Genomic DNA, 12,820 nt, shown 5'->3' with positions numbered 1-12,820 from the left:
ATCACTTATTGTCTAACAAAATGCATCTTTCACGACAATGCCGCTGGCAGCATTGATTTGCGGTGTCAAACGCGCCAGTGTGAATGTTGACGACTGAAACTCCAGCCCAAATGTCAGGAGTGCCTTCTTCTAAGTTACAAGCAATATTATGACTTTTAAAAAAGAATTGATTTTATAAATATTTGATCCATTCCGTGTGAAGGTTATGTGAAAGGTTTCACTTTTTTTATACATCACATTTTTCCCCTGTTGGACTTTTCCCATGGCTAAGCACACACGCGAGCAAGGTAGTGTATCACACAGCTACCTGATCCAGCCTGAACTCTTCAGTCAGTACACAGCAGATGCTAATGTACTGTCAAAAGCTCTCTCTCTCTCTCCTTCGCTGTCTTTTTCTCCAGTGCATCACCTCCCTCTCTCCATCCCTCCCTCTGTTAGCTGAGCTCGCTAATGACTTTGATTTCAGATACTGTGTATTTTCGCGGGGACACTGTTACCCTGACTGACCCATTGTTTATCAGATCCAAAAACACAACTCATCTCCTTTTGCACTCGGTCGTTTTTTAAATCACTATTCTTTACGCTGACAAATCCATTAAATAAGGAGCGCTGTATTTTCAAGCAGGTGTGCGGTTATATCAAATAAAAACACGGAACATGCAGACAAGTCTTGAATGAATGAGAGACGAGTGAAAACACACACTGCTGCAGAGTCTTTTTTGATGCCTGCGTGTATGTGCTGTGCGTGCGTGGTGGGGCATTAAGCAGGTATCAGGTTGTGTTTCCATCTGCTCCAGAGAGGGCTCTGATAGTCCTATTATTTAATCTACTGGTCATTCTAGACGCCAGGCAAGAGCCGTTTAGCCAGACATAATTGAATGCTTCAGTGTGGGAGATCACCTTGGCCGTCTGTATGGACTGCGGTGCCAAGGCCGTAGACAAATCTAAAGTGCATCTGTTATTTCTTACTTTAGGAGGGCTTTTGCATAAAGCATGTGTGGGTTATGAGGGCAAAATTAAACTTCTTTACATCTCTTTGGAAATTGACTTTTTGATACAAAGAATGCAGAAATAAGCTTTTCAATTCCAACTCTGTATGTCCTCTTGACTGTATTGCTTAGAACTGTTCTACCACAGTCATGTTTATAGCTTTACAAGCCAGACATGGCTTGTAAAGTCAGGTAATATGAAGAAGAAAACAATTAAAATTAATCTCCAATCCAAGCTGACAGCAATGTTTGAAAATATCAAGCGGCGTTTGCTGATAAAATAATATTTTGGCATCGTTACTTTGTTCACCTGAAATTTTTACTTAACGATTAACATACCTCTTCTCATTTCATTGGAGGTGCAATGTCATTTTGATGCATTCCCTTTTCATCTTTTATGCTTCACCTTACTTCTGTCTGGTTTTGTGGGTTTCACATATGCAACTGCAGCCTGAACAAAGTACCTGTAGATGCCTGTTGTGATGGGGAAATGACTGAGGGGCTGGTATTCGCACGAGATTTAACTTTTTCATTAAACAGACACAACCAGCTGCATTCTAACTTTGCTGGAATGTACTGAAAAATAAACATTAAGGACAAAAAAAAAAATCTAATCCACTAAGTCATCACGCTGATCCCTTATGCATTTGTTCTGAAGCGAGCTGTAACCCACATTCTAGTGGAAAAGATTTTTAAAAAGCCGCACGACTGTTTCACTCTAGTGAATTTCCCCTCTCAGTCTCTTACCACCTGGTCAAAGGTCACATCACCATCTGTAATCATCTGAGACTGCCCTTGTTTCTCATCCTTGCTACCTTTGACTTTCCCGCAGGGGGGAGAGGCATAAAATTATAACTTCCACGTAAAGTTACTGTGGGATCAAGCTGCTGAAGTTTTTGCTGTGAATGCTGCTGCCTGGCATAACAAAAACTGCAATTTATTCATATACTGAAGAGTAGTGAACTATTTAAAAAAAGAGAGAGAGCGAGAGGGTACTTACTGTAAGGAACACACTCATACTGGACTTCGAGGTATTTGTATGTGCCGGGGCAGGGATCGGGAAAGACGTCGGGGCCGGCCACCACAGCACACTGCGTACGGTTGTTGCATCTACATAGATAGATGGGATAGATGGATAGCGTCAGTTGAAAACATCCACAAATCAATTGAAAGACCTGTAACATGATACGATTCAGCGGCACCACAAACTACATTTTCCAAAATGATCGCGCAGCTGAATCAGCCTTCTCTAAAAGGTTTAAAACAAAAACGGAACACCACAGCCATCGAGGAGCCGGGATTTATTGGAGGGCTGTTGTACTGGAGTTGCATCATTTTTTTTTTTTCAGCTGGAGCCCAAGCACGCTACGCCGCAAAACGCATATCCTGATATCATGTGATATAATGTAGAGCGAGATCTATTTTATCCGCCGAGTCATCCTGACACTCGAGAGTCTTCTGTGCTTAAGGACCCTTCATGTTGACACTAGAGCAGATGATACGGCCTTACCCGGTACCTGAAGTGAACATAACAGTAATGGATTCACCGAGTTCACTTGTACACAAAGGTGGCCCACAATGGATACAGAAGTGCTGTGGCACAAGGACACTTCTGCGTTGAATGTATGTGGGTGTCTGTGTGTACCTGCACGAGTGTGTGAAGCACTGACGGCAATAACCTATACCTTTAAGATTATTTTGCCCCAGACTTTAGATAATTAATTCTAATTACCAGGGGGCCCTCTCCTCTGACACACAAAAAGTAAGTATTACTCACTCTTATTAACACAGGTTATGCAAGGCAGCACACGATGTAGTATATACCCTGTGTGTCTTTTAGGGTTTCTGCTTACAGGTGTGTATAAGAGCACCTGTGAAAATACATACATGACATTTACGTGTCAGTTTCACTGAACATTTCAAAGCTGCTCGTCACAACCACAAAAGATTTGCTGGTGCATATGTTATGATGATGCATGCATGTAATAACATAAAACACACACTTTATCTTTATCTTCCAAGTTTAAACGAGCTACAAAAGCACACGACTGAAACATATTTCTTATACAAGAATAGCAACAACAGACAAATGAGAAAAAGCTATTTTTAAAATGCTTTCATATTAATTAGCACAACTTCTCTTTCCCTCTGTGCACACCTGTCATACAGAAGACATTTACATTCAAAACATTCAGATTCTCCCATTGAGATATTTTTAATGAGCCTACAGAACCCCCCAAGTCACTTTTCCTACAATACCATTCAACAATTTGCATAATGAAATATTCATAGGAGCTAATTTTATTATTAGTTCAATATTCACATGTAACACAGAGAACTAATGTAGCCTAGAAAGAACTAACTGCCTTAATTTTTTTAGCTCGGCGTCTCTCGCTGACCAGCGTGTCTCAGATCACATGAGGGTTTATTGGAATTTGTGATGGTTTCAAAGTCTTTGTGTTGTGAAGTCTGTCATAATCTAACAATACCCACCCATCTTCTCTCCCTCCTCTCTTTTTTCTCGCCTCTGTGCTTTTTAATTTCTTGCCCTGGTACCTTCATCATCGGTCACCTGTCATCAGTGCGAGCTGTGGGCTGAGGGGGGGGGGGCAGGGGACACAAAACTGACACAGTGCCACAACTTTGCTCACAGCACCCACCAAAGGTCACGAATGGCTGGCACTCACTGGTGAATCAGAGCACAAAACTCCCTTTAACGACCTCACATAACTTTCTAAAGTTAAAAAAAAACAACCAACAACTAGCCGCTAGTTATGATGTCTTCACACTGAAGAGACACAGTGGCTGAGAAAGCTCAATATAAGAAAAGAGATGGAGCCAGCCAGGAATTGCTGTGAATTTAAGCTTATTTGCTGAAAGCACAAATGAATAGCCAACTTTAATAGCTTCAAAAAGTCACAAAACGCATCTATCTTCTTATCACCTGGACAACTTAGAGCTCGTGTCTGGAAATATTTGCGGTGCTAGAGATGTCAACTTGATGAATGTTTTCTTAGTTATGTTATGTTTCGAGTGTTTGCATGTGTTATCGTGGGCTGCGGCACTTTGAACTCTCCGATTCACTGAAGTGACAACCCGTCTGAAAAAAAAGGAGTAAAATATTCCCATAAATGTTTATGTTCCGTCTAAGTCCTGTAAGATTTCCATATCTCACACGATGATTTACACATGGAAGTGACATCACCTTTGATCACCTGTAGAATTATTTTGTGCCAAAAAGTGCAAAAAAGGTGCCACTTTCATGAGTAAACCATAATATGAGACACAAATATTATAGAAAACACATAATAGTGAAAACATTAAAATCGAACAAGTTTTTTTTTCTGTTTCTTGTACATATTGTTAAAACTAACAACTGAAATCAATATATATATGTAATTTATTACACTATATAGTGTAATAAATTACATTAAATCATGTATGCCTGATCCAGGGAACACGGGCTGAAGAAAACAACAGATAAAAATGAGTTTAAGGAAAAACTGAGAGACATGTTAGGCTTTGCAGTAGCCATGGGTATAGGTAATTGTCAATATATTTCTGCTTCAGGTAAAAAAAAAATGGCTCAGGGCTCTCATGGCTGAATCATGAGCACTGAAGGTTATGGACTATTATTTTAAATAAAAGCTATCGAGCAAAGATTTGGCATAATCTTCTCTTGCGAGCTATATCTCTCTGCTATCACTCCTTCTTTCTCTGTCTATTTCTGTCTGCACTACCTTTTTTCTTCCTCCCCACACTATCTAAGCCAAGATAATAAACCAATTTCTTTTTTCAGCCTTTGTCCTCATCCTTCCCGCCTAGGAATTATTCCTCACTGTTCCTCCTTCTTTGTCTCTCATTCCAACTGGCTGTTTTTTCCGTCTGTTTATCTGTCTTAAACCCACTTAGCTGCAGTTTCCTAAGTCACACCCAGATATATGTGGTAGGCCGCTTATTGCTGCTGCCGTTCTCTCTTTTTCTCTCCTCTCTCCCTGCTTAATACTTTTCTCATCCCCGCCTCCCTCAGGGCGTCATCTCCAGCCTCCCCCTGTTTCTCTCTCGATCCCTCCATCCTTAGTAAAGCCTCTGCTGACGTCACCGTTCTGTCTGAGCCAGTAGTCTGAGTCAGGTCCAAAAAAGACTCCCTTATGTTCTCAGTACCTCCATCTCATTCTTTATTTGTCAACATTACTCTCATTTCCTCACTGCCAACATGTTTATCCAGAAGCCTAACAAAACACGAGAACATCAGCAAAAATTTACAATTCCTGTCCTCTCTGCATTGTGACCCATGATTAATGGAGGAGATGCAGAACATGCGCACACACACACGCGCACCTTTAGAATTTATTTTTTTCCCAAACACCAAAATGGCTCTATATATTTTTTTCTCTGTGTTTTTCTTAGAGTTGGCAGAAAAGCTCCTTTTTTTAATTAGCATGACCACATCAAAACAAGGCAGTGGCCTGGATACCGCCTGGCCCGCTGGCTTTCTTCTTTGCAACGTGCAACACACACATGCACACGAACAAACTATTCACTAACAAAGCCGAGCTGTGGCAGGCAGGGAAAGAGAAAGCTGCTATGCTGCAGTGGGTGCTGCTGTTGTTCTTGTCTCTGATGTTTTTCACTTTGTTTGGCAGACCTCCCTTCACTCCATCTCTGTCTCTATCCCTCATATAACTGACTGATGATTTGATGAGGCTGACGCTGCCTGTTGGAGCGTGTGTGGGGTATGTTTATGCATATGTGCAGGCGCATGTATGTCTGTGAGCAGATGCAAAATGGAATAAATATTTGAGTGTTTGTCTGCGAGTGTGTGCGCGTTTGTGCGTGTGTGAGTGTGTGCGTGTGCTAGAATGCAGATGTGTTGAAGAGCTATATAATTACAGAACAAGAGAGAGCTGGGAACTAATCCTTGTGAGTTGAAAGAAGTGTCTGAGAGTGAGTGACGCATAAAGCTTCTCCAAAGTCCTCTGGAATCAGTGTTCGAATACAGTGAAACCACTCCAGAGCACTCTGTGAGTCATCTACAACTGTTTGTGAACATGCTTAACACACACAAACGTTCTGAATATCATTAATCTAAAAAAAACCCAAAAAAAACCACTGAGCTTAAAAAAACAATTAAATGAACTTGAAGATACTTGAACTGGACTAATATAGACATACATGTATAGAAACTACTCATTTCTTTATGTTTTTCTAGGAAAATGGGAAATAGAAACTGACTTTCTACTATTCCAACAGTCTTGAAAGTTAATACTTTGTACGACCGCCTTTATTATTCAACACAGCCTGAAATTTCTTTGACAAGCGTTCTTGTAATTTCTTTAGCATTCGTTTTCCAGGTTCCTTGAAGGACCTTCCGAGCTCATATTGGGATGTTGGCTGCCTTTCGTTTCATTCTCTGTCAAGATGATTCTTCGCTGCTTCAGTAATGTTCTGGGAAAGCCAATCCGACTGTTCCACTGTGTGTTTTTCTATCCAGGTATGCTTTTACTGCATTGGAAGTGTGTTTGGGATCATTGTGATGCTGAAAAATGAAGTTGTTGCCAATCAGTTGCTTTCCAGATTGTATTTCATATCTGCATTCATGATTCAATCAGCTTTGACAAGATCCCCAACACCAATGGCTGAAATACAACTCCAAACCACGAGAAAGACTCCATCTTCTTTTACAGATGGCTGTAGACACTACTTGATCTTCTCCATACATATTGATGATATGAACCAGAAATTTCATATTTAGATTCTGCTCTCCACAAAACCTGTTGCTACTCATTTTCGTCCATTTCTTGTTTAAGCGTCTTTTCTTTTTGACCGCGTCACTTCCACTGAGACTATTTCTGAAGACCCTTCAGTGAACAGTCATTATTTTCCCTGTGTCTTAAGGATGTTTTCTCTTTTTTTTTTTGTTCTCCACTTGTTCAAATTCCTCATTTTTTAAAGGCTGCACATCATGCTGAGATATGCCAGTTTTTCAGCTAAAAGCTCTTTGGGAATCACCTTGTTAGTTTAAAAATCTTATTTTATGCCCTTTTCTTAGACTCAGTTAAAGAAATGCAAATAAGTTTCTGGTCACCACTAATATTAGTGACAAAGTGACAATATATACCATTTAAAACTGCTTCTTTGCTAACTCGTTTGTTATGCGTAGACAACCCTGGTTAGTCGTTTGAGTTAGGTGCCTTTTTATGCTTGAATAATTCATAGGTCAGTGTTATGTGGCTTAACCAGTAAAGCACCCATTCCTCTGAAAATGGTCAGGTACAAGGATTAGGATTATTACAAGGAAGAGAATATTGGAAAGAGCCAAACATTCGCAAATAATGACGACATGTTACAGGTAATGTGTTTCTGAGGGACCATTTCAGGTTTAAGAGATCAGTAAGATGATAAGACTCATGTATCCCTTCATGCCTCTGGCTAAGGCACACATAATGCCAAAAGCTGGAGCTCTCACAGTGGATGTCTAAGTGTTAATGTAACATTTGTTTGCAGCTGTGTTGCCATCGTGGAAAAGTGCTCATTTGCAGCCACTTCAAAGCCATACAATTTTCTCAAAGAAAATAATACAGTAAGGTGGTGTATCTTAAGCTCTCAAAAGGACAATTAAGTGCCAAGAATAAAACATTTATGTGAGTTAGCAAAATATGACATAAACTCTTCTCTCTATCATCACATATTGAAAATGAATACCACTCAAAAGTGGTGGCTCAGGGAGGTTGGACATAGATAAGTCTCAAATGGATGATTCTGTGTCAGCATTGGCCTTGCAAGGTTCAGGGATTTAAAACAGGAGATGGTGTGTTAATGTAATTTCGACCCATTAAATGCAAAATTTAATAAAATTGGTAAAAATATCGCCGTTACCACCAGTACTGTGTTTCATCACAGTTGTTTACAGCACAGGGTGTGACTGGGTGCAGTACCTTTTTAAGGAGCAGGCTCTATTTCAGAAACTTTAATACGGCCTTTTTGTAGCATCCATTTGTCCCTAATGCAACTATAGACACAACTTGAACTCTCAGTGATGACACTAAAACTATTATATAATACAGAAAAAACTATTAAATAACGAGAACTATAAGTTATGTTAATTTATAATTGTTTATATTTACATATTCTTGGAGGATTTTGCAACATGTTTCATAACTGCATTATTGAGCATCTTTCCTTCTTTCTTTTCACACCTGCAGAGGCACTGATGGTTTAGAATACTGAGACATCTCCTGGTAGATCTGCCTAGGAGTGCTGTGCAAAGCTTGAAGCATGCAACACGGACTCGTGGTCTGCATAATGTCACCATTTTATTTTTGTCAGCTTGTTCACCCACACTGTGACGTAACTTGCAGAAAGACTGGATTTCTTTTTTTTTTCCTTTTTTGACAGCTGGACAGCTACACAAACCCAGAATCAGGATTCAATGATAGAAGAGTCTGATATGGCTCAACACAAAAATATAGACAAAAATATAGAAATCTACCAAGAATGGTCCAGTTCCTGTTGCAAAGGAAGCGGCATTTTGTTCTTAAATACCCCATCAAATTTATCTATTGCTATGATTTGTAACACTGGTTACTGTTGCAATAAATCACATACATTTTGTGAGCTTTTAAAATATAAAGAAATTCAACTGAAATCTACAAAGTAGCAAAAATTAACCAGTGTGAGTTGAGCATTCTTGTGTTTGTGAAAGTAAGGGGGGGGAGCCCAGAAGATGATTTCAGAGTGCTCTTCATCTCCTGTGCGAGTTCAGGAAAACCCATTTGACAGCAGATAGAGCCCATTCACTATATCTCACAACAGGATAAAAACCTGTTAGGCTGACCACTCACTCTGCCCCCCTCACACATCACATATGAGATTCCTCTTCTACTGGCCTCATTTCTACTTTATTAGCTCCCTGATGTGGTTATACACACATACACAGGCCTGTTTGGAGATGGACAAATGGAGTGATGGGAAAGGATGCCTAAAAGGACAAACACAAAAGGCAGGACGTGTGGAGGGGTGCACAGGAAATGTGATTTAATATATAATTGAAAAATGATGCTAGTGTTGTGAGTGACAGAGGTAAGGGAGCAAAAGAAGGCGCCTATATATGTGTTAGTGCAAGCCTGAGCACATGTGTACCATGGGGTATCGTGAAGCAGATGCAGCACATCCTCTGCCAGCCCCACCACACCACACTTATGAAGAAATGACAGATCTGCCTCTCTCTTTGTCTCTCTCCCACACACATAGACACAAACATTCCTCGGCAGTCCCCGAATGTGTTTCTGTCAGCTCTCGAACAGCCTGTCAAACAAGCCACAGGTAAAATTACGTTGTTTTCCCTACTGGGAAAAAACTTTGAAATGTGCTACATTATTAATATTTGGTTGGAGGATGCCACTCTCTCCTGTTTTCTCCTATATCTGTGTGTCATGTGATATTTTTAACTTTACAATATTCAATGCACAGTATAATATGGGATGTTGTTATTACTGTATGCTGTATGTGTGTAGCTCCTGTAAATGCAAAGCACCGGCTCGTTTACCTGTCATTCTCATCCATGCACAATAAGATATAATATGAAATGTATCCTGATAAAAAATGATAATCTAATTTTAAGTATTATAGACTTTATTTACACATAATATTATATACTTCCACCAGATAAACCTCTTCTTATCTTAGAAACAGGTTTTGTTCCTAAAAATTAAACCTAATTTAAATTTCAGCTCACTTAGTACCGTTTTAATTTACGCCCCTTGAGCAGTTATGATCTTAGGAAGATTAGATATTAACTCTGCCATTTAAAAACAGCATGCACTTGGATTTGCAAATTTGAGTTTTTTGTACCACTTAAGGAGAATGAAAGCAGATAACTGTGTTGTTTGCATAAAAAATAAATGCAGCATTTGATAAGTATCACAAAGATCAAGAAGAGCAGTGGTCCTAACATCGACCCCTGGGACACGCCTCTTTGATACGGGAAGAAAAGAGGAAGAAGATCCAGCAAAGTGGGCCTACTGTGTTCTATCTGACAAGTAATTTTAAAAACAACTGACAGCATTCCCAGAAAAGTCATTATTATATAGTTTATCCACCAAAGTGGCATAGTCAACTATGTCAAAAGCCTTCAGCAAATGAAGAAAAGCAGAAATGTTGTATGTTCCGCAGTTCATTGCCTCAATAATGTAATTTACCTCTTAAATAGCTGTGGTTATTGTGCTGTGCTGTTTTTTAAAACTTAGTAGTTAATATTTTCTGTATTTCTGCTATAGGCCTGCAATACCCTGGCAACCTGCCTAGGGTGTACCCCTGTTCTAGCTGCACAGGCTCTAATACACGAAACCCTGAACTAAATGGATGCATGGATGGATAATAGTTCTGCTATAATCCATCCAAGCTAACTTGAGAAAATCTAGATCCAGTTTTTCAGAACTTGCAGTCTTATTAGCATTCAATTGCTTTAAAGCTCTACAGATCTGTTACATCGAAAGGAGAAAAGCTGAAAGACTGAGCCATAGATTCAATAAAAAGTGCTGCAGAGTGAGCCTTCTGTTCAACATCCTGTTTTAATTCTGGATGTAAAGTGTGCTTGAACATTAAATACAATTTAGATTCTCAGTGCAATTCAACAACCTGCATTCAAGTCAGCAAAATCAACCACTGACACACTTCTGTGAACAGATAAAACATTCTTTAAAAATTAGCTACAGTAGTTGTAAGCTTGCTCTCATACAGAGAGCCATTTGTATGCAAATGACAAATGGCACACACATTTCTGAGTCTGCATAATGCCTGTGACATTGTTAAGATAATATATGATTTAATAAACGATGACAACACTATCAGATTTCAGTATGGCAGGTAGAGATGTCATATATTAGTTTTTTTTCCATTTCTTATATGTCAGAAAAAAAGAAATGAGTATAATTCCAAGTGGAACGAGACCGAATGTGTAATGCATGTTAATTCATTGTTTAGAAGTGGCCTAGTTTGGGAGTGTATGATATATGTTATGTGTGTGGATAACTAATGATTATTACAACTAAAAGACTGTTTAATAATAATAGTAATGATGACAATGTATGTCTTATCATAAACAGAGGCAAACAAACCCTTTTACCCTTCTAGCTTCTGAGCAGGCTGCCTGCCAAGTATAGTTTTTGAGCTCCACCGTCTCTCCTTTCCTCTTCCACCGGTAGCCATGGCAACTTCCACATCGTCCGATTCCAGGACACACTCGGAGAGTCTTTCTCCTGATTCCACCTAGTAACATTCCTTAGCTGATATCCCTATGTCTCTCCCAACCTTGCATCTCTCTAAATTTAAATGTGACACCTCCAACTCCAACACATTTTAATCCAAACCACCTGCTTACACGAACCCCAAATCCTCCTAAAAGCTAAAAGATGAGCGTGTTTCAGACAGATGTGCTGTCTTCTTGATTGGTGAGACGCAGAGGAGCGTGCAAGACACCATCACCATCAAGACGACCGAGCAATGCTACATCAAGTAACTGACTAGTATAATTTAGTCAGCCTCACCTCATAAAAAAATATGGGATGCTGTGCTTGTGCAGGGGAGACGAGGGCTGTTCCTTGTGTCCTGGTTTGGATTTGTGCTTCACTGTCAGCGTCAAAGTATCGAGTCAGTCAGGTAGTCAGTCAATGTCTACAGCACGCCAGCATGTCTGAGGCACTGATTCACGTGCCGTGCTACTCTCTGGATGTGTCAGACTTTGTGTGCATGTGTGGAAGAGAGAAAAAGAGAAAGCGTGTGGTGTCTCAGGCCGTTCTCAGGCAGCCATGCAGCTTTGGTGCTCAGTGAAGCATGATAACGAAGGTTAGCAGAGCTATGGTGAAAGGAGAACAGGGTCAGATGGTGGAGACTTTGACATGTGGAAATACAGAGGTTTTGGGAAAAGAGAACAGTTGTCAGTTTGGGTGAAAGTATATTTGCGTGGGTAGACGGAGAGGAATATATAAAGAACAATAGAAAGAACAAGATCATTGTTAAGATTATAAAAGACCCCGTGTGTTCATTCCTGTCACATATCTGAGGGAAAGTTTCTGTCAGTGTTTCAGTGTGCCAGAATCAGTCAGTCTTTAAGTACGACTTTTCCTATTCGTCTATCTGTGTTTGCGTGTGCGTACGTATGTGTGTGGGTCCTAATTACCACACTGAGCAAGGGTGACAGTTGGGCCCCCAGGGTGCCGCAGGGCATCTCCTGTAGCCGTGGCGACTATGTTAGGGTGGTAGCACAAGCACAGACACTTTCATACACCAACATGCACACACACACATACACATTAAGTAGGACATTTCCAGATATGACCTCATTCAGTGGGAAGCAGGGTACAGTTAATGGAGGGAGGAGAGAAGAAGAGTGAACAGATTGAGACAGAGCAAGTCAGAGATAGATATCATAACAAGATATAATTGTTAATATCCTGGTGAGTCCACCTCTGCAAGAAATCTCACACCCAGAGAAGAAACACAGTCACAGTCTCAGTTTCTGTGGTGAAAAACTTCAATTTAGCATATTGTTTTTGGAGTTGGAATCACTGGGCTTTAGATTAATGTAATGTTTGGAGCATTTATTTATCTGCCCCTCTGTCACTATCTGTTCCAGCTCTCTCTTCTTATCCTTCAGCTTTTACAGAGATGGATTATATTCAAATGGAGAAGTAACATGACGTGCAGGTATGCCTGGAAAAAAGTGCCAGACTGCATGGCATAGTTTGCTGGTTAGAGAGTCTGAGACTGCAGCACACAGCTAACACTAGACTGCAGTCTGCGATTCAAGTGGTTTTCTATAATTCAGAGAG

General features: G+C 40.1%; 1 protein-coding gene across 1 annotated transcript in view; it reads right to left on the bottom strand.

Annotated features, from left to right (window-relative positions):
- LOC309709295 (adhesion G protein-coupled receptor L3-like) overlaps window positions 1–12,820 on the bottom strand; it is a 117,702-nt gene that overhangs the window by 60,463 nt on the left and 44,419 nt on the right. The window contains 1 exon segment of the mRNA XM_082537849.1: window positions 1,990–2,099. Coding sequence (XP_082393975.1) covers window positions 1,990–2,099 — 110 coding nt within the window.

This window comes from Aulonocara stuartgranti, assembly GCF_965226115.1.
Source record: "Aulonocara stuartgranti genome assembly, chromosome: 6".
Lineage (NCBI taxonomy): Eukaryota > Metazoa > Chordata > Actinopteri > Cichliformes > Cichlidae > Aulonocara > Aulonocara stuartgranti.
Note: the sequence above shows the minus strand (reverse complement) of the source record. Positions and strands in the feature narration are given on the sequence as shown.